This window comes from Clytia hemisphaerica, unplaced genomic scaffold (assembly GCF_902728285.1).
Source record: "Clytia hemisphaerica strain Z4C2 unplaced genomic scaffold, Clytia hemisphaerica genome assembly, whole genome shotgun sequence".
Classification (NCBI taxonomy): Eukaryota; Metazoa; Cnidaria; class Hydrozoa; order Leptothecata; family Clytiidae; genus Clytia; species Clytia hemisphaerica.
The window spans coordinates 691,416-717,802 of NW_027104390.1; the positions used below are offsets into that span (position 1 = coordinate 691,416).

The window sequence follows — 26,387 nt, forward strand, 5'->3', positions numbered from 1 at the left end:
CGTTTTAACTAAATGCTATACTTCGAAATCACACGAACAGAGTAGATGGGTCTCCCAGCTAGTCCGAGAGTCACCCCAATTTTAGGGTTTCGATTTTCTGTAAAAGCTTCTGAAATCTAATAGTTGTATTAACCTCTAGCCATTCAAATTTTAGATTTTAAAATCTAATGAAATTTAAAGATCTCTGATATAAAACTTACTAATCATGTTTCTGCAACTCGAAAACACAAAGACGGGAGGCATCAAGTACATTTTGAGAATCTTTGGTATGACCCGACTGGGGGTTGAACCCAAGACCTTGCGAACCGTAGCCGGATGCTCTACCACTGCACAACGGCCGCTCTTACCCTGAAACCACCCATAAATCTGCTTATTTGCAAGTTTGACAATCTGATTCATTTTCATTCTTAATTCTTTTGATTTATCTCTTATTTTAGTACAATGTCCAACTGGGTTTTGGAATTCGAAAAATGGGCACCAAGTATTATTGCTATTAGCTACAAGGTAAGATATCGAATTTGAAGCTTTAATAAAGGAGCTGAGACCGCTGACTTTTATAAACCCTGGAAGAAGCAATATTCGCCATCTTTGATTTGAGCTTCTTTTTTTAATTAGTACCCGCAAAGAAGCCATTGTTGTGTGAAAACCTTTCCTGACGACCAAAGGCGAAATTAGGTCTACGGCTCTCGATACACTACACCGCTATTGAGTAGTATCATTAGGGCGCCACTTTTGAAAATATTCCAATCAAAAAATATTTTTCTTGGCTGGAATGGAGAAACTGTCTCCGGTGTTTATGTAAAGCTGAGGCCATGTTCAGACGTTACGGTGTCGTATTGTTCCGGTATGGTTTCTGTTACGGATCGAGAGTGTCCATATTAGTTTCGGAACGTTTCAGAACAAGAAAACGGAAGTTCCGTTCTGATGAAAAAATTGGAGCGAAGCACTTTCGATCTGTTTTACTTTGTAACGTCTTCTTTTTTGACGTTTCGAATTTTGACGTTCACACTAGTTCGGAACCGTTTCGTTTCGGAACGATACGGAACATTAATGTCTGAACATGGTTTCAGTGTCCAAGACAGTTATTATACTTGCTGGACATCAGTTCAAGCATTACAGTTTCTTCTTAACTATCTTGTAGAAACCATGTCAGCATAATTTGAGTAACCCTCTTGAGAGTGGTTTCCACTTGATAGTGAGAAAAAGTGCACATTAAAGAGCGAATGACCTTTTAGTGAGTGAGTTAAGGTATGCTTTGTGCACTAAATTAACTCGACATTTAAGCTAATTCCACCACATTATATTTTCCAGGGATCGCCGACGTATCGTCGCGAAGCAGCACAACAGATCCGCATGGGAAGATTCAATGTTGTCATGACAACATACGAATACGTCATGAAAGATAAAGCTGTACTTTCCAAGGTAATTTTTAAGAAGGTTTTCTGCCTCAATGGTACTCCATAACAATTCACTACTCCAGAAAATTTAATTAACCTCGTGTTTGGGAGATGAGCCACTTTACGATTCTCAGCGGTAAACCTCCTTCGTTAAGACTCAGACTTTGGTTTTGCAAGATCAACAATGTATAGATTGGTTTTATTTAAAATGTAAAAGTTCTCCAATTTGGTTATTTACATAACTTCCGCCATTATAGAAAATTATTTGATTTATATTGAAAAATCGCAACTTCATCAAAAGCCGAAAAGGCCTCTTTTTTTCTTTTTCTCTGTCTCCAATCCCAGGTCAATTCCTTCTCTTTTTCCCCCAATACCAGGTCAAATGGAAGTACATGATCGTGGACGAGGGCCACCGTATGAAAAATCACAACTGTAAACTGACACAAACACTCAACACACACTACCTGGCTCCTTTCCGTATCCTGTTGACCGGAACTCCTCTTCAAAACAGACTACCGGAGTTATGGGCGCTAATGAATTTCTTGTTGCCAAGTATTTTCAATTCGTCATCGACTTTCGAGTCGTGGTTCAACGCACCTTTTGCGATGACCGGTGAAAAGATTGAACTGAACGAAGAAGAGACGTTGTTGATTATTCGGCGTTTGCACAAAGTAAGTTTTTGTTTAGCTTTTAAAGGGGCTGGGAAGTAAGTAACGGAAAAGTACTGACAAAATTTATAAACAAACCGTATGCAGCGGGATACAAAATCAAAACAAATATGGCTGATTTTGATTGTTTCAATTGTTTTACAAGTTTGTTTTGGACACGTGATTTTAATTGTTCTCTTTGACAAATGGTTCGCGCAAAGTTTACATTTTACTACTTTTATGTCCCTTTAACTAATCTCTTCACCGCTCCGAACGCCCTAGGGTGGTTCTTGGGTTTCCCTGTAGTTTATGGTACTATGCTTTTGCTTAAACGAACTGTGAAACAGTCCGCCAGATTTTAGTTGTTTTTGCGAGGTAAAGTAGGTAGTAGGTCTGCGATCGCAGTCGTAGGCGACCCGAAGGGTAAGGTAAGGTGAAAATAGGATGAAAAGAGGTTTTTGATTTAAAATAAAGGATTGAAAATCTGTTATTTATATCTGTTTCTCATTCTTGATTATATTTTTCAACTCCAAGTAGCTTTATTGTTATTTGGATTTTAATATTTTATTTGTGGCGACCCTCGTCAAACGCTCCTAGTCTAATTCACTGGACTCGGCATCATAAAGAATTATCAAAAAGTTCAGTCAGAAGTAGACTCTAGTCTAGCACAAAGTAAGCTTTTGTTTATCTTGTAACAGATAGTCGTTTTCCTCAGTAATTAAAATTCATTAATTTCATCCAAGAATCGTTGAAGAAATTCACGAATTTTCGTCTCCAACTCATTGTCAAATCCTCTGTAAAAAGAAAAGTACGAGTGTTGCACTTTCAACTGCTTTTAAAGGTTTTCATTTCTCCATGTTTCCGCTTTCCAGGTATTGCGTCCTTTCCTATTGAGAAGATTGAAGAAAGAAGTCGAATCACAACTTCCAGATAAGGTACGATTTTTTGAAACTTCGGACGAATTTCGGACAGAAATTCGGACACAATCAAAGGCCCGCCAAAGGATTACGTTATTGGAGCTTTTCTCTTGTAAATTTGCTGTGAATGCCATTCTTATTAAAGTGGCACTGTTGACAATATATTATCCGACTTTTCCAAACTATAAATGCATTATTCAGAAAAATTGTTATTTAGCTAACTTTTTTTTGCAAAGTCCGAAAAAATTCCGTACTAATTCATTTCGCATTACGAAAGATGTCATTTTTGAAAAAGCACATTTTAGCTTCGTTTCTCCTCTCTCTTTACCAATAGGTTGAATTCATTGTGAAATGTGACATGTCAGCGTTACAGAAGATTATTTACAAACACATGCAAACTAAAGGAATCTTGCTCACAGATGGCTCTGAAAAAGACAAAGATAAAAAGGTTAGTTGTCATGGTGTTTTTTGGCTTTTCAGGTATACACCTCTGCAATGTCTTCTTGAAATTACATCACTTTGACAGCAGTTGATTGGTTGAAAGTGATGTACTGGGTAGAAAAACCCTAAAATCCACTTTGTTGATCCATGTCACGTCTTGATTAAGTCCATAGGTTCGGACCCCTGGCGGGGATGACATCTTCCGAAAAAATGAAGAAGGGGGACCAGAAATTTTCATGAAAAAGGGGGGGGGGGGTAGCAAAGGAAAGGAGGATATTTTAAGAAGGGGGATGGCTTACATATATATTGCAGATTATTTTCAAGCACTGTTATGAAATTTGGTCTTCATGAAAGGAAGTTTTCTGTTGTGAGTAGTCTGAGTCAAAAAGAAGAAAGAAGTTTATTATTTCGCTTTCTCTCTCTAAAGATATTCCACATATATTTGTTAGCTATTTTTGTCCAAAATCCTCGGGGGATAGCCATTTTTAAAGGTTGGAGGATGCCAAGAAGGGGGGGTCATTTAAGAAGGGGGAATCATTTAAGAATGGGGATCAGACCCCTTTCCGCACTATGAAGTCAAGTTTTAATTTTTTCCTCACTTTCAATTTTCCTTTTCCTCTGCAAAATGAAAAACATTTACACAGCGAGCCAACAAACCTTTAAACGTTGAAGATTGATAGGGATCATGTATTTAGTGCGTAAGAAATTCTTTTCCAAATATTCGACACCCCTCCCCGCCCTTGTACGCATAGAACAATAAAAATGACGTCACTTAAAACAATTCTTGATATGCGTAAGTCAAGATGACGTCATATTATCTAACGGAATCATCCGAAAACACCGGATTTTTACAGGTTTTGGCCACTGTCTTGCTTTTTTTAGTAACAGAGAGGGGTCAAATCACGGCTTTTTTCGGGTGTTTCCGTTAGAGAAATGACTCACGATATAAGTAATAGACGTACGCTTTTTCTAAACAACCCTCCTCTTGCTCTATTGCGTACCGTAAGCTAGTCTAATGTCGACATCCCTCTTTTAATTTCTACACCCTTCTTTAAAGATAGGAATAATCAGAAGGTCGGGATCACTGATAGACAAAATATTTTTTCTAATCTGATAGCTGAGTAAGGGAAAATAGTTTCCATCAGCAATTCCGACCTTCCCATTATTCCTATCTGTAAAGAAGGGTGTCGAAATTAGAAGAGGGATGTCAACATTAGACCAACTTACGGTACGTACTATATATATTGCCCCATAATATGAAATATCCGTTATTTCATTATTTTCTTCACCTTAACTCCATGTTCACAGGGCAAAGGAGGCACCAAGATGTTGATGAACACGATCATGCAGTTGAGGAAGATTTGCAATCACCCCTTCATGTTTCAACATATTGAGGTACTTTAATGTTTAAAGGTTTTATTTTAAACACTAGTGTTCCCGTTGCATATGAGACACATATTTCATATTAGGACAGTGTCTGTCTATTGTTTTATTGTGCTGATGTGATATAAACAAATAACTGTTTTTCTTTTCCTCTCTCTGACCAATCTTGCTCCAAATCCGTGTCAATCCAATGTGAAAAAGCTTGCGAAATAAAATTGATGAATAACCTTTTTTAAAAACAAAACCTTTAAATGTTTTCAGATTATCCATTCTCAATTTCTGGTATCTATTAATAATGTAATGTAATGTATAGTGTGAACCCGTCCCCTCTTCTTTATGGGGGATCTAGCTTTTCAAGAAAGGTTTTACAGTAGGATAGGACTTTTTCCAAATAAAATGGAAGTCGTCATTAGCGCGCAGTGATCCTGATTACCCATTACGCTTTGCGACTGTGTAATGGCCTATAACTTGTAGATCTAACTCTGAACTTAACTCCTTTTTTTTACTCGCCTGTTTTATAGGAAGCAATTGCAGAGCATACTGGCCATGCTAACGGAGTTGTTTCTGGGTAAGTCTATGTTCCATTTGCATATACACTTTTTATATAAGAACAATTTTATAAGAACAATGAGGCTCAAAATCGCCAAAAAATAAGAACAATATAAGAACAATAATGAACCTGAAATTAGGGGTAAAAGTAGTAGAAATTGGGTATAACGCCTAAAATCCTATAATAAGAACAAGATAAGAACAATTTGAGGCTCTAAGAACCTAAAAAATAAGAACAACCGAGCCTCAGAAAATTATTACTGGTTCTTATAAAAAAAGTGTAACTCATTATTACAGACCCCCATTGTAAATTTGTGTTGTTATTCCTTTAATAAAGTTGGCGCTCTCTAATTCGACATTAAAGGTTTTATTTTTATATAAGTGTTCCCGTTTCATATCAGACACTTATTGCCGACCCAAAAAAATATGAGCGTTTTGATTGGTCGAGAGCATCGAGATATTTGCGATATTTCATATTTCTCTAGTCTGGAAATATGACCGCGTTGACTTTTGGGGGACTGGGTAAGCGGCGGGAGAAAAATCAAAACAAAACAACCGAAAAGAACTGACTTTCGGAGAAACTAACTGACTTGGGAGTCAAAGGGAAACTGCAACAAAAATATTTTCAGATTAACTTTTACTTTGGAGTTCTTCCATAAAAGACACTAAAATCAAATCTGATGAACTAAGAAATTATAAAACTACTTGAGACCACCCAAATATTTTCAGCTTTTATTTTGCTTTGGTATAAAATTCGTCCGTGTGTGATAACCAAACAGTTTTTTATCAATGCATACAAAAAAACTTGAGATTCTTGAATGTTTGCCAATAAGATTTCTCATAACATAGCAAGGGAACTGAAATGTCTTGTATTAAACCAAGTGACGAGTGATTTTTATAAAAGTTCTCTCCTAATTCTCGTTCTCGACGAGGTACGTCCTTGAATTTTCAACTCAACAATCATTACATCTTCCTTCTAAAATTCGAAACATTTAAAGCTTGACGATAATCAAGAAAGTATCCAAATTGTTTTGCTCTTGAAAAAATGTTGTTCTTTAACCATTACATACATTTCCATCATGGAACTCCTTTCATCCTCTGCTGCTATTCTTTTCCATGCATCGAAACAAAAACATAGGAAAAGACTGAATGTTATCAATCTGATTAATCCAATGATGAAGGGTTTCTTCTCTATCGAAACAATACTGTACACCATCTGCATTTTGAATTATCAATCTAGAAACTTTCAAAAACATCTCTGAAAAATCTGCAATTCTCTTCAACACAAAACTTCTGGATCGAAAATGATCGAAAATGCTTCTCTGTTTTGTTTTTGTGTGAATATTTTCGGCGGGAATATATCGAATGTTTTATTGTTCGAATCTAACGTTCGAATTAGATTTTCGAATAAAAACATTCGAAACTACACAGAAGAAAGAAGCAAGGCGGAAGTAAGTTTTAAAACAAAAACAAAAGTAAATTTATATCAGGACTATGGTGGCCCATCAGTTTCAAAAAGATTAAAAAATATTTTTTTGTTTTTTCTTGTTATTTTAATTTTTTTTTTATTTCAGGCTCATTTTTAATTTTTTCTTTATTAAAAAAAATATATATCTTCTAAAATTCTCGGCCCATCAGTTTCAAAAAGATTAAAAAATATTTTTCTTGTTATTTTTATTTCAGGCTCATTTTTAATTTTTTCTTTATTAAAAAAAATATTTATCTTCTTAAATTCTCGGCCCATCAGTTTCAAATTTTTTTTTTCAATTTCTTTTAATTTTTTTTCTAGTTACAGTAATACAGTACCTATTTTTTTTTGCTATAATTTTTTTTTCTTCCCACAGCTCCGATAATACCCAATTCCAGATCGAATGTACAATTTACCACCAGAATTGCCAAAATGTCCCACTCGAAAACAAACGAGTTAAAAAAACCCATTTCATTTTCTTGCCTGAGAGGTTTGAAATTCGTTTCTAGCCCTTCAGTCTTTCAGCTGAAATCGAGGAGGGTGATCTTAGGGAAATTTGAGACTTATGTTAATGTTTGGAATTATTTTTGCGGATGACCTATGATATGAATTTTAAATTTGACGGGATGGAATGTTTTGCCGAACGAAAATCTGTAAAGAGTACGGCAAGTGACCAACCATTCTGTAGGAGGGTTTCTGAAAGGGTCAGGATAAAACCCGGCTTTAATCACATTGACGAAGGCATATTTAATTTGATAAAATTTGACGAAACAAAATCTTCGAAATCAAAGAAACCACGATATCTATCTATAAATCCAAGAGGGTTTGAAATTAGTGCAAAACCAGAAAAAAATAGTAAACATGCGGTTGAGGATATAATAATCTTTTGGTAATAAAGTTAACAATAAATCATTACAATTAACACAAAACTTTAAAAAATGTAACTGACAAATATTTTCAGAATACTATATTTAACTTTTTCCTCTTAAGCTTTTTTCACATGTACGTAAAATTTTATTTAAGACCTTACGGAAAATTGTTCGTAAGGCTAAGCTCACGCAAGCTGATTATGTATTGGAAAAACTAAGTATAGGATAAATAAGAAATACATTTATATAATAAAATAGTTACTAAAAACAAGCAACTTTAATGATAAACAAAACAAAATTGTACAGTAGCCGACCGTAACAGAAACTAAAATCATGAAAAAAGCTCAACCGCGAAATTTAATCCCCGTGAAAATTAATCCCATTAAAGTACTTATTTTTGTAGATCTTTTTTATCAAAGACTACCTCAAACTATTTTTCTTACCATAGTGATAAGGTCAGTGTAAGAGCAACAGGTGTGAATCATAGCCTGGCTATTGGCTACTTTAATGGGATAAACTTTCGCGGGTGGCACTATTGAGTGGCAATATTTTCACGATTTTGTGACTTTTACTGTCAAATCATGCATGTTGGTTGTTAAAATACACATGATTTGCGCCTCTTTGATGCAAATAACCATTCAAATAGTATTTATTTGACATATTTTGAGTTTTGTTTAGAAATAATTCGCGGATGACACCCAAATCCGCCAAATCCGCGAAATTTAATCCCCGCGAAAGTTTATCCCATTAAAGTAGTTAGAGGAAATACGGTATGGAGAAAAAAAAACTTAATTGTTAAGTTTCTTAAAAACTGCCATTTTCAATCTCTCGTTTTAAGTATATATACGCTTCCTGACATTCATGAGGTTTAACGAGCTCTAGATTTGGTAGATATTGTTCACATAGATGCCTAAAATCATCATCAAGGTAGTCGGCATCTTCTGGTGTGATTCCCGATTCATCTATAAGGGATTGGATATCCTGGTCTGATACATCAAAGCCTACAATGAAGAAGGTCAGTCAAGAAGTACACGGTGAGGAGATAAATAAAAGAGTTTATAAATTCCAAGATTGCTTTTTTTTAAACTTGGGGTCTAAAGTACCGGAGACGCCACAAAATGTTTCATTACAAGAGTGAAATTTCTTTACGAGGTTTAGTAAAAACTTATGCTACACGCTTTTTATATAAGAATATCAGGGTGAAAATTGGCCAAATCGTAAGAATACTCTATGAATACCCTCAGTGTGAGTTACACAGAATTTGGGTAGTCATTTTTATTTGGTTATCAGAAAGAAACTGCTTCCTTTGTTAGATTTGAATTTAAACTTTGAGGCTGAATGTAATGTTAGCTTCAAAAAGCCAAATTCTCAAAAAATCATTTCTCGTGTTTGTAAAAAAGTCAAGTCTAAAAAAGTAAGAATACGTTAAGAATTATTTCACCCTCAATTTTGGCAATTTCTTAAGAATATTTGACCCTCATCCAAAGTTCACTATTCTTATAAAAAAAAGCGTGTACCTGGCATAGTGTCCTCCCCCCTGGATTCAGGGGGGGGAATGGGTTTTGAGGTCAAAAGGACGTATAGGGGGGAAAGAATCTTTTTTGAAGCCAGGGTGGGGGGAATGGAAAATTTTCACTCTAGGCATGGGGGGGGATACTCGCCAAAATCAATTCAAAATTGAAAAACAACTGGTTTTATGAGATGATATAGCATAATGCTTAGTTTTATTAATATTATGGTTTAAAAACAACCATCCTTTCCATTTATTCTTGAATTAGAACTAACTTAGGGAAAACAATAAGCGTTAAGTTCATCAAATTACAGCTTTTTAATTTTATGCTTGAGGGGGGGGGGACAGAAAAATCTTTGGAGGCAGGGTGGGGAAAAATGAGGGGGGGGGAATGGAAAATTTTCATTCTAGGCATGGGGGGAAGAGACCCTGAAGGACACTATGCCTGGTTCATCAAAATTACGCTGTAAAGATCAACGATTAGCGTATGTGCCTGGAAGCAAATACCTAAGTATTGTAAAAAAGATTTGCCACAGATTATCTTCGCAATAAAAGTTGACTGGAACTTACCACATTCAACAAGGTCATGCACCTCAGGTACGGTATAAATGTGGTTGGGAACACCGTCTGGTAAAACTTGGTCTTTTTGATATCTAATGCGATGGCAATTCCAGATGACATCTTTGAATGTGTTAAGTTCGGCTTGGAGGATTGGGATCATGATAGGCTATAATATATATATAGGCTAAAATCATCCTAAAAGTACAAAAGCATACTGAATGGTACCACCAAAAGTCAAAACTCTTTTAAATTTTAACAGTTTTTGCCACAGTTTGCAGACATGGTGTCTAAAAAGGCGAACAGATATTTCTATATCAAACACTGAACATTATGAAACAATAACTTGAACCTCAATAACTTGACGTATGCGTTGCGGAGCGTTATCGGATCTTAATATTCATCTTTGGTCAATTATTGCATGCAGAAAATAAGATTGATGTAAAGCAAATTACCTGTCTTGTTCACAACTTGGATCATAATGTCCGCCACATTTTAAGAACAGGAGTTGACCTTTGAAGAATTTCTCTAGTCTTTCATGTAGTTCTTTCCACCATCGCTCAATCTATACCAATAAAAAAGTGTTTTAAATATTTCATAAACCAAAGAGAATAACATATGTATTTAAACATTTTGAAATTGGTTTTGAGTTTCAAAAAAACAGTTGATGAAGACAAAATGAGAGGTTGTTATCTCCTTCAAAATGAGCAGTAACACAATGTACAGTTTACTCCAAAGAACACAATCTACAGTTTACTCCAAAGTCTGACCTTCTCTTAAATACCCTGTTACAAATTACACAAACTTTATGACAGCTAAGGCTACACGAGCAATATTTTCTTACATTTCAAGTGCAATTTCCTTCAAAAACGCTCTGAGGAAAGCCAAAAATGATTGTAGAAATGTTTTTAGTATTTCGGTACCATTTCCTAAGAAATTGCATATTTTGTAGTCTTCAAATGAGATTGACGGGTTTTTTCTTGGCTTTGAGGGCCAAAAAAATTGAGTACACAGGAGTACATAGCAAGAACATTTGAAGGCTTTGAAGACTACAAAATATGCAATTTCTTAGGAAATAAAAACCTCCAAAAATAAGAACATTTTAAGAACGTTGTTAGGCTGAAAGTTCAAAAAATCTAGAACATCTGAAGGCTTTTCGTGTTCTTATAAAAAAGTGTAATCTATTTAATTGTAGTATTTCTGCGTTTTCAACCTCAGACAAAAGATGATGTTTTACTTCGCAATTGTTGTTTCTTAAATTAATCCTATAAAGTACCTGATTTGAGGTTGATGGACCATAGTGTATCACAGATGAAGGGTCTTCCAAGTTTTCGTCACAACGGGAACGCAGAAAACAATGAATAGCCGCAAGATCACCTGTTTCAGTACCTTTATCAAGGCGAACCATATTTGAAATCCTTTTCGTCTCAATGATATGTTGAAGATACCATTTACCAACAAGCTTTGGGTCGCTGTTAGAAGTCCAAATTTTGAGCCAAAGTATCTTTCGACTAGCAGTGTCGATACAGCCATACACAGCTAAAGGGAAGGTGCTGTTCTGATAGCCCATAAGCTTATCATGGCCATCAAAGGAGTGTACCCAATTAGGTCCATTTGATACAAAATGACCCTTCACTCTCTTTTTCTTCTGACAGGGTCTTCTGTCCTTCAGTAATTGACTTTCTTCCAAAAACATAACATCATGAACAAGACTCCTAGGAACTTTCAAACCATGAACAACACGTAGTTTTTTATGCATGGCTCTGTAGCCCAAAAGTCGCCCTGGACCTCGAAGTTCAGTTGAAACAGCTTCTCTGACAGACTCGACAGGAACTTCAGTATCAGTATATCTAATTCCAAAATGATTGAATCTCCTGGTTAGAGTACTCAAACTCCAAGGATAGTTGCCAAATTCTTTTTTCATAAGTTCAACAATCTCAGTTCGTTTCAAACATTGAGCAACATACAACTCCAATTTTCCCTTAAGTAAGTCATCATATTTCCAGTTGGTATTCATTTTAATTTGATAAACTGAAAAAAAGAAATGTAAAACAAACTTAAAACGAAAGTTAGAGACATCAATATTTCTATAAAAGTAACAAGGAAGATTAATGCATTTCTTTCTATATTTGGATATTAAAAAATTTAGTTGATTAAACCCCCACCATTGTCATACGTTAAAAATGGTTTTGATAAAACATGACTCAATTTTTCAACGGAACCAATAAGAGACATTATCATGGTAATTGAAGCAATGACAGAAAGAAATTTAATAATTTGATCCAACAAACGAAATATATATTACAGGAACAAAGTAGTGTCTAAATCTTAAAAACAAAGTAAAAACTGTCTTTATTGACTCATTTATATATCATAAAAACAAAAAACTTCTATCTTTGATTTGAAACAAGCTAAAACACTTTTTGAAGAATTAAATTTCAAGCCTATCCAAAAATGTAATGAAATTTTTATTTTTGGTTTCAAACTTGCTTATTTATTAATCTACTAAAAATACTACTACTAACTGCTACTAAAAGTACTAAAGTACTTTAGGGGTACAAACTTTCGCGAGCAGAAACTTTCACAAGGTCGAATTTGAGGACAAAGTGTTTTTGCGAGCATAAACTTTCGCCAATTGTTGGATAAAAATGAGAATTTTAGAATGATAACGGCCTTAAAAGTGGAAAATATATATTTAAAACCGGCTGCTATTCGACTTTGCATTAAAGGATAAAAACTGTCGAACGTGCTAACCGCACTGGCTCAACTTCAGTATCTTTGAAATCATTCGTAGGCCCAATTGTAAACTTAATGGCTGAAGAAAAATTATAGCATTTTGGGTTTTAGCCTCGTTTTGGCGAAAAACTCGTCCCCAGGCCCCAAAAATCAAAATTTTGAAAAAATGAAAAAAACATCCCCAGGGATTTGCCCAAGGATCAAGTGTGCAAAATTTCAGCCCAATCAGACCATTTTTGAAGCCTGCCCCTAAGTTTTAGCCTCGTTTTGGTGAAAAACTCGTCCCCAGGCCCCAAAAATCAAAATTTTGAAAAAATGAAAAAAACTCCCCAGGGATTTGCCCAAGGATCAAGTGTGCAAAATTTCAGCCCAATCAGACCATTTTTGAAGTCTCCAGCCTGCCCCCAAAGTTTTAGCCTCGGTTTGGTGAAAAACTCTTCCCCAGGCCCCAAAAATCAAAATTTTGAAAAAATGAAAAAAACACCCCCAGGGATTTGCCCAAGGATCAAGTGTGCAAAATTTCAGCCAAATCGGACCATTTTTGAAGTCTCCAGCCTGCCCCCAAAGTTTTAGCCTCGTTTTGGTGAAAAACTCTTCCCCAGGCCCCAAAAATTAAAATTTTGAAAAAATGAAAAAAACACCCCCAGGGATTTGCCCAAGGATCAAGTGTGCAAAATTTCAACCCAATCGGACCATTTTTGAAGTCTCCAGCCTGCCCCAAAGTTTTGGTGACAGACACACACACAGACACACACACAGACATTCTTAGACTATGCTATAGTCTAAGACGAGTTTCATCTAAGAGGAACAAACGTGAAGACGGGAATTTTTTACGGGAGTAGCTGTTGTCTTAGACTATATCAATTCGGTAGAAAAGCGGAAATTTTGGATTTTGGTTAGCGGTGTGATCGGCCGGCCCGGTTCGAACAAATGTAAACAAACAGTCGGGTCTGGCCGGTAATTGCCGCCACCAATTCTTGCTGCTAATACAGATGGACCCGACTGGAAAATGATTCCAAAACATAGCGACAGAAAGTTAATCTGTAGGTGTGGAAATTATTTGTGCAATTCTTTAGCATTTTTTGAGTCTAGCCTCCTATTAGTTAGTACTTTATTTTGTAACTTCTTTGCAACAAGGTGTTTTATGTAAATGGTTTGTTTTGAATTTATTTTTAACAAGCAGAACTCAGATTCAAGCAAGTATATATCATATTTTTTTCAAGAAAGCTATTAAAGAGAGAAGAAGAGGTAAAGCATTTTTCTCTTTTATTTTTATTTTGAAAAACTCATCTACCAGGTTTATCTACAGTGTATGTGGTATATGTTTTGTCTAATTGCTCTAGGAAAATTTTATGAAGAGTGGTATTTTTCAAATCACAAACAGCTTTTTTACAAATTAATGCATTATTTTTCTTTATGATTTTTTTTTAATTTTCATAAAAGGCATAATTGTTGGTTTTGATTTTTTGTCTACAGATATAGTTTAGGCAAGCCAATATAATTTGTTGTTTTTTTACAGACCGCAAGCTTTAGGTAAATTTTAGGTTCGGTCGTAGTGTGCCTGTAAAACAACAAATCAAATTGGTCCTAGTCCAGGGTCTGGAGCTCAACTATTTTTTGCCTTTGATAATCTGATGGTGGAAAAAATAGAGATCGCAGCGCTATCATACAAATCAGAAAGCGAAGATAGTATACGGCAGATTTTCTGACTAAATTGGTCCCACCTTGTAGTCTACCAAAACCAAGTCCAACACAGGAAAAATTCAATATAAATCATTGCATGACTTTTTAGAGAATTCACAGTGAAAAGCCGCAATTAATAATTCAAGATGAAAAGGTGAAATTTCACTGTGAATTGTCAAATTGCAGCTTTTCACAGTGAATTCACTAAAAAGTCAAGGTGAATTTTATTAATTTTTTTCCTGTGCCAAGTTGTCATATACTGAATGATATAATTTCGATAGCTATTAAAAATATGAACGTTTCAAAACAATCTTGGTAGTTTCAAAATAGTGAAAAATTATACAAGTAGGTGCTAAAACTTTTTATTTTTAGAAAGGTGTATATAAACCTTTCCAATGATGTTGACACCAACTTGAATTGTGGACAAAAAAGCAACCATTCCTAGCAAGATGGCCATTAAGAAAGACTTTTGTTTATTTATCTTCTTATGAACTGCTATATGTCTGTATATTAATAGTTGCTATTTTGCCCTTCTGTATTCAATATTGGCATTTACTGTATATAAAAGGCATTATTTACAATTATCATATAATTGAATCATATTGAATATTTTAAATTTTGTTTTTTTTATAAAGAAAGTAAAAAAGAAAGCCTTACTTGGATGATTTAAAAGGATATTTGAGTAAAGAAATTTAAAACGTGGTTTTATTTTGACTAGGTATTTTTTGCAAAACATCTGGTTCAGTCAAAAACGCCTTCTCGGCCTCAGGTCTAAAATTGAAAATTTGAACCACAGATTTTTTGGGGAATTTTTCCTTACAAATACATTTCAATCATCACAGTGACCCTATATTTCAAATCTAAAGTAGTTTTGATCATTGGTTCAGGAATTATGATAAATTTTTAGTTTTTTACAAAATTCAAACAAAATTTGTGTTTTCGCAGGATATGGTTGTACTCTTAGGTGCCAAATAAACGGTCCCCCCCGCTTGTTAATTTTTCGAAAATTTTCCAACCCCCCCGGACCTTATTAGGACCCCCCCGTTTATTAATTTTAAAGAATATTTTCACTTGGCTAAAAGAAGTCCCCTTATTTTGCTCCAAAAAGCCTGATTTTAGCCTATATTTACCTTATTTTTGGGTTTTCATAAGTACCAATTTCCAACCCCCCCGGCAATTAGGTCCCCCCCCGTTTATTGAAATTTCAAAAATTTCCAACCCCCCCGTTTTATTCGAACCCCCCCCGTTTATTTGGCACCTAAGAGTAAAATTTTAGATGAAATTTGTAAACTACCGTGAGATCGGGGTAACTTTATACATCAGTGGAGGCTAACATGCATAACTCTTAAATGAGTGACCTGGCTGGTCATTAAAATACAAAGTTAAATCAAAATAAAAAATTGTAGAGTAGAGGTGCGAGCAGAGCTGCGTAGTTCATTTGTTTTGAAATTTTGCTGCTTTGATTGGTCAGTCATTTGATGGCTATGCAAGTTACCAGACTTCACGGTATATAGGAAAAAATCAAAAAAAATTACCTTGACCTTTTAGATGAATTGGCGGTGAAAAACTGTTAATCTTTCAATAATGACATGGCGATTAACTGAAATTTCACCGTAAATTTATTAAAAGATTGAAGGTTTTCACCTTGAATTACCCTAAGGTCAGGAGAAACTTTTATATCTTGCATTCTGTGTATATTCTGATTGGGTAGCCGATATAATTTTGAATTTCCCCAGAAGAATGTGGAAATTTGAAGTGAAAAAAGATTCTTTTCGATACAATTTTTTTTAGAAATGTGTCCTAAAAAAATTTTGGTTCAAATTTTACATATACTTCTGAAGGCTTAGAAAAGCTGTTTTTGAACGAACCAGCTGCTTGCTAAAATTATAGTCAAAAAGAAACTTTTTGTTCAGATACTTGAAGATGCTTGAGTACTGCTCTTGTATCATAGAAGGTGTCGTTGTTCAGATGTTGTGGAAAGTGTTGTTCAGATATCGTGGAGGGTTATTCCTTCAGTCATAATGGAAAGTGTTGATCAGCCACCGTGGAAAATGTTGTTTAGATATCGCAGAAAGTCTTTTTAGACACGGTGGAAGGTGTCGGTCTGATATCGTGAAAGGTGTTGGTTGAATTTTGTAGAAATGCATTGGTTGAAATATGTTAGATAACCATGGTTTTTAAAATATAGCTGGAACCACCACTTTCACTCAAGTGCCAAGCTGAAAAATTGACTATCAAAATATATAAAAAGATAGCTAAACATCAAACTCAATCAAGCCCAACAAAAAAATAAACAGGAAGTAAAATCTGTTAAAATTTAGACTATCGTAGAAAAAACTTTACTGAGATTGAAGATTTTTTGCGCGCACAAAATCATTACTTGACAGAACTGGAAAAAATCAATATTTCAGTCTCAACTGACACTGATTCCTGCTACCATAAAAGAAACTACGAAATCCAGTGAATATAAACCTTACCTTTAGATGCTACTTCAGGTGTCAGGCATCGAGTTGAATAAAATTTCCAAAAAATCAAAGTTAGAATTTGTTTATGTGGGCCTTGAGGAAAACAATCCCTATAACTAATGTTGTCATAAAAGCTAAAGATGAATGCGTTTATGTAAGGTCTTATCTTCAGCCTCCAAATTATCCTACAAGAACATTCTTCTTCACCAGACCTAGAACCATCATGCTCAAAGAAAACAACCATTTTTTGGATAAAGTTCACTTCCTACTTGCATCCTTCCCTTCGATTTTGTGTTGTTTTGATTTTCTCTACCAAGTTCGTCTATAAATCTGCAGGGATTTTCCGCAAAATTCACCGACCCTTCTCCAAGGTCGGTAAGGGCAAAGATAAAATCAAGAAAAGCGCCAAATTGATATCGTCCGTAAACACAGACTCTATCCGCCGCGAAACATATTACGTTTTATAATATACAAACTATGTTATATCATAATATCATAATAACATATTATACGGACGATAGCATCGTCTAAGACATTCTCAGATTCTAGCTCAACTGAAGTTGAGAATAATCTGCGGATTTGATATTTGTTAGGATTGCGAGGGATTTCCATTTTTTAAAGAATTTTTCGCAAGCATAAACTTTCGCGTTGCGAATTGCCTTGTTAAGAATTTTCAAAGACATTTACTTTCGCAAAAAAGGCCAAAATTCGCGAAATTCACGAACGTTTCTGCTCACGAAAGTTTGTACGCCTAAAGTACTTCTTTACGTGGTGTCAAACGTCAAAATCAAAAAGCAAGATCAGATTGAAGCAAAGTTTACACTCCCTGGTTTAGAACAGTTCAAAAGATGAAAATTTCAACAAAATACTAAATGTAGATAATGAGCAATATTTTAAGATCAAGCAGGGGGTCAAGCAGTTAGTACAAGACACTATGCCAGTTAGTAACGTGGTTGTGTGCCATGTGAATTGGATGATATCACTTAGTACTCAGGTGTACTAAGTGCAAAATAGGGTGGTCCCCTGCTAAAATATTGCAAAATTTTGGTACTTGCTGTGTGAAAAATAGGATTTTGCGAGGAAATCTAAAAAAAGACCGTAAATTACCCAAAGAATTTCTAGGAAGTTGATTTCTTTTTCAAATTTTCGATTTTTTTTAATTTAAAAAACGATTTGTTGGTTGCCATAGAAATTTGATTTTCTAAAATGTTCCTATTGAAAGATGGAAAATTGAATCTAAGATATATCAAAGCCTTTTTCAAGGGTAGTGTATATAAATTTGACCCCAAATTCAGTTAGTATAACTACATACTAAGTGTACCAAGGATGGTGGTGTTACTAACTTCTTGTGAAAAAGCAGTTAGTGTCTTGTAATAACTGCTTGACCCTCCCAGGATCAAGCAAATTTAACAAAATATTAAATGTTTGACCTCCCTGGATCAAGCAAATTTAACAAAATATTAAATGTAAATAAAGAACTCTTTGTAATGAAGTGAAGCAACAAAAAATTCCTGTGTACACAGAATAGAATATTGTAAAATGGAGTGATTCTAGATTATCAGCTCTATTAATCTAAGCAGAAAAATTCAATTATAAAGAGCCTGAAATTTTGTTCCTATGGTAACTACAAGGTCAAATCACATGGGAATAGGTGGTTGCCCCCACTTGGATTTTAATCTTCCACACAATATACACAAAAAAATAATGCTACAATCACAATCATTTTAACACATTGTTTAAACACAAGAAGACAATATGTTTTAGCATGTTCTAAATTCTTCATAGGTTTTTACTCACTTTCTGTGTTCTTTTCTGATGCTTGATCATCTCCATCTTTGAATGGAGTTAATAATAAATCAGAACAAAATTTGTTACACTGGTGAAGATGTTTGAAGTTCTTGATGGCTGTTTGGGAGAGGTTTCCACCACAAAACAAGAGTTCACCTTGATCATCAAAATGTTCACCGGTTGCAATTTCTGGGTCAAAATAGGTTTTTCCACAGCCCTGGATATCAAGAACCATAAGCTTTTCTTCTGATTTTTGATACGTAAAGTGAACAAAGGCTTCAGCTTTACTCTGACCATGTTTGTCAACATTCTTGCAGATTTCACCATTATTGTTGACATATTTCACAAACTTGCCACTGGCGAATTCCTCAACCGTAACTACTTCCCCGTCTAATATACCAAAATACACTTCGTTGTAGGAGACTGTGCCGAATTCGATGGAGGTTATGCTTCTCGTAAAAGACTCTGCTAGATTTTTTGCTAATGAGTGCATTTGGACCTGTTTTCTACCATGCTGGTATGGGTCAAGGTCAAGATCTTTTAAATCATCCACAGTTTGTTTATGATACTTTTTGACTACCCACTTCTTACCTTTAAAAAGATTGTGAGAAGAATTGGCCATGAATGCAGCTCTAAATGTTCCCTTGCCAAAGGGTTTCTCATCAATTTGAAATTCAACAAGTTGACGTTTATCATCCCACTTCATTTCTTGTACATTGAAATGTTCTATCTCTACGAGTGTTTTGGTAGGCTTCATCATTTTGCCACATTTGATCATTTTAGAGAGAGATATACTTGGTGGAGGTGTTGGTGGGCTATAATGAGAACGTTTGCTAGTGGAAGGTACTTCAGAGTCTTCCTTCTTCTTAGTGGATGTCAAACATCTTTTCCGTGATGAATTCAAAGTTGGAAAAGTAGAGTAAATTGGATTTTGGATAAACCTGATATGGTAAATATCAGCCAAACTAAATTGGCTTTGTTGCTTTACTGACGGACCTCTTTGTCCAACCAAAAGCTCACATGTTTGATGGAAACCAAGTTCATCAACAAAATGGACATTGCATGCTTGAATGACAGTTTGAAGGCAAAGACGATCATATGCTTCAATATTGACAAACTCGATTGCTCCATATCGACTGTAGATTTGAGTCTTCCCTGAAACTTTTGATTCTAAACGTTGAACTTAATAAAACTTGGTTTGGTTTGTTGTTTACCAAAATCTTTTTTTTTCCCAAGTCTCTTGTCAGCAGCTTTATTTCTACATTCCATCCAACCAGGTTTTCTGTTGGCTGACATGACTATTATTCTCCTTAATGTAAAAAAAAACATGTTGAGTGGACCTACCAGGGGAGGGGGTCAAGGTCAAGGGTACCAACCCAGGACAAAGAAACTTGATTTTTGAAGATTCAAAAGAAGTATAAATGCCCCCTAATTTGCTATCAAAACCAAGCAGCCACCCCTCTAAATTAATTATCTCCCCTTAGTTCAATTGTTTTGATTATTGACTTTCAAAGTTACCCTCTTTCTGCCTCTTTCACAGAATCAAATTTTTAGCAAAAAAATGAAAGGGGTGGGGTTTGTTGTAGGGGTTCAAAAAACTTGAATCCCAAAACCCCTAAAATTGGAAAAAAAACACTGTTACACGGGTATTCCTAAAAGGTAGGGTACCCCAATTGGGCTACTTATATTGGGGTGCCCCTTTTTTGCCTTAAATTTAACAAACCGATGCTTGAATTCATGCTTAAATGATACTAGAACCTTCGATTTGTCATCTACAAAAATCAGATTTAAGATCCCTATAAAACTTGAGTTGCAGTAGTCATTATCCCAAAGGTACTGAGATCTACTATTTTTTATCATGGTCAGGCACTATGTTTCCTTCTTCTCTGATTTGAAAAAATACAGACCAGAATCAAATTTCTTAAAAAACACAGAACAATTATGTTCTGTTTGGTAAAATTAAGGATGTCTGAAAAATATTATGCCCTTATATTTCATTTATTTTTATGAACTGATCAAACTGTAACCCATAACTGTAACCCATTGATTGAACTTGATCTAACATTCACAATTTTTGAAAAAATGTTAGAGTTTGATTAATTTTTTTACTTGAACTTTAATTGTTTGATGGAGTTCAATTAGTTCGATTATTTGATTGGTTCATCAAGTTCGATTGCTTGGGTCTGGAACACGTAGCCCAATATTGGGGCACCCTACCTTTTAAGAATATACCCCTGTCCCACTGGTTTGTAGAGGTTAAAAAATACTGGCAAAATGACACAAAATAGGGCTAAATACCGTCACAGTCTGATTTTAAGATACCTTTTCCTGTCTAATTTCTGTCAATTTCTATATACCATACTAAAATAGAGCCAATCTTGTCACACAATAAGTACGAACCCCCCATGAAAGGGACCATTCAAATAGTACATACGCTCAAGGGGAGACAGGGGGTCCTTCAAGAAAATGTAACATACCCCTTCCAAAATTTTTCTAAATGTTTCCTCCATTTTTCTCTAACTTTTCCATAGTGTGCAAGGGGGTTCCAGGTCCCACCTAAAAGTTTAGGTCCCACCTAACCCTAAAATTCCCACCCTCAATCCAAACTCCCAGATCCCAGCTAAAAATGCTATCCCCACGAAAAATTATACTAATTCAAGGAACTAAACAAATTCTTAGATGCTAGTCAAAAATAGTGTGACATTTTTATTTCTCCAAAAAAACACCAAATTTAAAATTTTGTCAATAACTTTCTCAAATCTTGGTATCCTGAAATAAGATTTCAGGAGGCGATAGAGCTAATGAAGACAAAGCCATGGATATAGGTATTTCCCTTATTCGAGCCAGTTTGAGGTTGACAGACCAAAAATGACCATTTCAAGGAAATGTCATCCTCAGAAAAGGGAACTAAAAAGGAAATGTAAAAAATGGGGAGAATAGCCTCCTGGATAGTTATACAAGACAAAAAGTGTTAAAAGAACCAAGATTTCATGTTATATTACCTAATTTGAGGTTGACAAAGTCGAAGTTATTAAAATGCACTGTAAACCTCAAAATTTGGACTTTGAACATTACAATAAGTTTTAAGTAAGGCAAAAAAGCTAAGCAAAGATAGATTTTTAAACAAAACCCATTAAAATGAGCTGTTTTTGAGGTTGACAAGCCGCAAAAGTCTGTATTGAGTCAAAAGTTGGAGAGAAAGGCTTTTGGGCTGTCAACCTCAAAAAACGCTTCAATAATCATTTGAATCCAATTCCATAGTCTTTATGTCTTAAAAACAAATATAATTGAGGTTTACAAATGATTTTAAAAGAGCTTCTGGCTGTTTCCATCATAAGACACTTTACCTTGCATTGAAATAAACGTTGTTGTAAACCTCAAAACTTGCTCAAATAACAGATATTTCCTTGGAAAAAGATTTATAAATGGTCAATAATGATATTTTGTAAGCCAAAGTCATCATATTGATCTACCTTTGTCAAAATTATGCACAAAACTAATGTTAACCTCATTTTTGGAGCCATTTAATAAATGTCAACCTCAAATAACACCCTTCATAGCAATTTTCAACCCTTTGAGATAATTTCAGAGCTATAACATATCCAAAATCTAATTCAAAAGTCAACTTACAAGGTGTCAAAGAGCCCTAACAGTGTCAACCTCAGGTCATGTTAACCTCAACTTTGGCTCCCACTTCAAAAAAGCGTATCTCGAGTTAGGGTAAACCTCATAAAAAGATACTTATATGCCTAGAAAGCAAAATTATTCAGCCTAACCATACTAAAGTTTCAGTTGTCAACCTCAAACTTAGCACATTTTATGGGGCTAAATGTAAACCTCGACAAAAATGTCACAAATACCCCCTCTATTTTTGACCAGCATCCTTACTGTTTAATAATAAAAAGAAGAAAAGTTTAGTATAGTAAAAGAATTATTTATAGAATATGAAATTTAGAAAAAATTATAATTAAATTGGAAACAAGAAAAAACTAACATTAACTTTTATCAAAACACCAAAGATCCCACCTAAAGAAATTAATCCCCACCTTACCTTGTTTCTCCCACCTAAAACCTGAACATTTCCAAATCCCACCTGGAAATTTCCGACCCGAAACATCAAAACCTGCCCCACTATTCTGGGGGGGGTGCACACTATGTTTTCCTTTGAAAAAGTTGAAATATTATAAGCCTTTGAACCAGTAGCGTGGTGGCCGGGGGCAGTGCTCCCCCCCCAGCAGCGGGGGCGCAAAAGAACGCCTCTTACTACTAATTTCAGCGTCTCTTTGCTCTTTTTACACCTTAGAATTGGTAGTTTTCGACCAAAAAAACAAGAAAATGCCCAAAAATTTTGTGGTCGCTTCGCTCGCATTATTTTTTTACTAACAAATCAACTTTTAATAAGGGGCTCAAAAATTGACATTTTTGAAAATTGCCTCCCCAGGTTCCTCAAATTTTTGTCGACCCATCACACTGCTGCTTTAAACCCAATCTTACTTTTTTAAATTAAAACCAGGGGATGTCAATCGAAAAATTCGATTACCGAATCAATCGAACTTAATCGAAGCCAATCGAATGATTGATTTTCGATTAGCCAAATTGATCGAACACCAATAGAATTTCACACTTTTTTTTTGATTGGATTTGATTGTCGTTCGATTGGTGTTCGATTGACGTTCGATTAGTTTCGATATTAGCTTCGATTATAATGTTTGATCAATTCGATTTATGTTTGATTACCCCCCCCCCCCAGGAATTAAGCAAACATTCTTCCGCTAACTTCTTTTGGCGGGAAGGGAATTTCATGGTGGTGTTACAAAAAATCTTCCAAATTTAGCCCCGCAAAATTTAAACTTTTTAAAGATTGAAGTTTATCAAACGTTAATCGAAGTTGATCGAACGTTAATCGAAGTTGATCGATCGTTAATCAAAGTTGATCGAACGTTAATCGAAGTTGATTGAACGTTAATCGAAGTTGATCGAATGTTTATAATCAAAGTTGATCGAACGTTATAATCGAAGCTCGAATTTCACATGTTTTTCGGTTTCGATTAGAATTCGATTGGCGTTCGATCAATTCGACTAATCGAAAATCAATCATTCGATTGGATTCGAGTAAATTCGATTAATTCGATTGGTTCGATTGGCACGCAATCGAACGTTCGATTGACATCCCCTGGTTAAAACTAAGACCGAACTAGTGTCACTTTATTTCAGTTATAATTGTATTATTTTCCCTAGAGTTAGAGGATGGAGGGGGAGGGGTAATCAGAAAAGTGTGCATAAATGGGGGTAAGCAAAAACTGTTCCGACAAAAAACTGGCATGTAAAAATAAAAGACAGTAAACCCAGAGTTCCAATAGTGCAGTTGAAGTGCAGGGCAGGTAAGGGAATTCTGGCTTTATATTTTTGATTGAGCAAAAATTTTCAATTCTTGACTTTTGAAAACAATTGAGAAAAGAAATTTGGGATTCAGGACAATGTCAATGAAAAGAAAAATCCTGTTTTTTTCATCTGATTGTGATTATCATTTTAAACCTACCCATAGCCAGCAGCAACCATCAAACTTCACTCACCACCATCTTTCTGGCATTTGTCATTTCAGCTCTACTCTTCCTTGCATCATTGAAAAATCCATAAAATTTTTCAGGAGAATCTGAGTGAAAAGACAGCAGCCAACAGATAGAGTTCAGCGATTTCTCAGGATGCTCTTATATCGGATGGCCAATAGTCACCTTCATTTTTTTATTTTATTTTTTTATCCACGGATCGCTGATAGTCACTTTTCCGGGGGTTAGGTAGGGTCAGGGTTGCTAGTAACGGCTTGTCACTGTGCCGGGTGCATACTCGGCGCCTTGGGCCCCGCAGGGTTGCTAGTAACGGCTCGAATTTCAGTCAGGTTTAAAAAAGGGGTACTGTTACCCATATTATAATAATATTACCCCCGTCTTTTGCCAGTTCGGTATAATATGTTATGAATTGCGTGGTTTAGCTGTGCGGCGATGGCTCAACGGATAGAGCGCTGGCTTCCGAATCTGAAGGTCTTTCTTTGGTGGTGGTTCGAATCCCACTCGGTGCGAAAATTAGACTGGTCGAAATTGATGGACAAATGATTGAGAGGTATGAAAACTCAGTCAGAAATGAGAAACTAAGTCTCAGAAACTCAGACAGTCAGAAAAGAGAAAAATAGAATAAGAGATAGGAAAGAAAACCAGGTGACGATTGGCCATCCGATATAACATCTACCGATTTCTCACCTCATGGTTGATCACCGGAATGATATTCTATCTTCGCTCGAATGCTGGGCGCTTTGGAAAGCAAATGAGCTGTGTTAAAGATTTTACCCGCGCGTTGCAGACTGTTTAGAAATTTGGGGCATGAGTTCTAGATGCTTTTGAACCTCGTAGTCCTTGATGTCGCTACCAATTTCAAAATTATTCAGCAAGAAGTCCATAGAGAAGACTGGAGCCGAAGTTTATTGAGTCTAATGGGCCACGGACCCGTTTTCTTTTTTTATTGTAGTTTGTAAAAACGATGGCAAGCCATTGCGGCCATAATATCATAATTTTCTATTTTGCAAACAAAACAATCAAATAATAAAATATATATAAAATTAAAATAAAAAAATTAAAATCATCATTAATAGTAAAAGTAAAAGAAAAAAAAAAGACGAGTGAAAAAATTTTTTTTTTTCTTTGAAACTGATGGGCCACCATACAGGACAATTTTTTTGAGTCGACAATAAATTAGTTATCACATGACTTCCCGTGCAATACTCGATATTTTACTCGTTCCGAGATTTTACCGATATTTTTCCTCGCCTAAAGGCTCGGAAAAATATTACGGAAAAATCTCGGAACTCGTAAAATATTTCTCGTATTGCACTCGAAGTCATGCGATAACTAGTACATATTTCATATCAGGACAGTGTCTGCCTATTGTTATGTTATGCTGATATTGGCAAAATGTTTTTCTTTTCCTCTTTTTAATCAATCTTGCTCCACATCTATGTCAATCCAATGTAAAAAATCTTATGAATTAAAATTAATGAGTAAGCAAACAGTATCACTCTTATTCAAAAACAAAACTTTTCATACTATGCGATGATACGCTCCATTACTCGATATTATTGAAAGTCACCGAAGAAAACCCGATCCCCCTTCAAAATCAAATTAGAGAGCGTCGACTAATATAACAAATACGTAAAAAGATTTCCTATTCGGGGGAAAGTGACGAAAATGCCTCTAGGTGACGAAATTTTTCCCCGTCGAAAAAAAAACCCCGACTAAATAAAACTCCGACATTTTTTTCCCCAATAAGGTATTTGAATTCCAACTTATATATCACATTCATGATATGCACCACTGGAGAGTCTTCTGAGAACTTGTAAAATTTTCCATCCAATACGTCACTTAAACAATAGAAAAATTGACGTATATATTGGGTGGAAAAAAAAAAACAGAAAAGTTGCATAATTTCGTCAAGACATTGCAGTGGTGCATATCATGTATTATATTATACACTTCCGCGTATTTTCTCTTAGACGTGACATTGTTCGGGTGTCCGGAAAATTCGACATTTTGGACAAAATGTTGTCCAAGCTTGCAGTTACCGGACACAAGTCGCTGATCTTTTGCCAAATGACCCAATGTATGACCATTATGGAGGATTATTTGAACTGGAAACAGATGCCCTACCTTCGTCTTGATGGTATGTCTAAATCTTCGAATATCCATAATGTACCATTGCAATGTCTTCTGGCTTTAAATCACGGACAAACAACTGATTGGTTGTTAGTGACGTAAGATCAGTCAATGTTGGGTCCGTTGAAGACATTGCAATTGTGCATATCATGAATATACAGTTTTTTATATAAAAATTCTTTTTATAATCGTCAACCTAATACCTGATTGGAATCTGGTTGGCGGAGAAAGATTTTGAGGTGAACAATTTATCGTCAGTTCTCAACTTCAGTTGAG

General features: G+C 35.2%; 1 protein-coding gene and 1 pseudogene across 1 annotated transcript in view; one reads left to right on the forward strand and one right to left on the reverse strand.

Annotated features, from left to right (window-relative positions):
- The window catches only part of LOC136819689 (probable global transcription activator SNF2L2), an 81,876-nt gene that overhangs the window by 23,727 nt on the left and 31,762 nt on the right, over positions 1 to 26,387 (forward strand). Inside the window, exons 15-22 of the mRNA XM_067075929.1 lie at positions 438 to 504; positions 1,312 to 1,422; positions 1,775 to 2,068; positions 2,917 to 2,979; positions 3,296 to 3,409; positions 4,711 to 4,797; positions 5,307 to 5,353; positions 25,952 to 26,118. Coding sequence (XP_066932030.1) covers positions 438 to 504; positions 1,312 to 1,422; positions 1,775 to 2,068; positions 2,917 to 2,979; positions 3,296 to 3,409; positions 4,711 to 4,797; positions 5,307 to 5,353; positions 25,952 to 26,118 — 950 coding nt within the window. The remainder of the gene's footprint in view (positions 1 to 437; positions 505 to 1,311; positions 1,423 to 1,774; positions 2,069 to 2,916; positions 2,980 to 3,295; positions 3,410 to 4,710; positions 4,798 to 5,306; positions 5,354 to 25,951; positions 26,119 to 26,387) is intronic.
- LOC136819690 (uncharacterized) lies at positions 8,424 to 11,766 on the reverse strand (annotated as a pseudogene).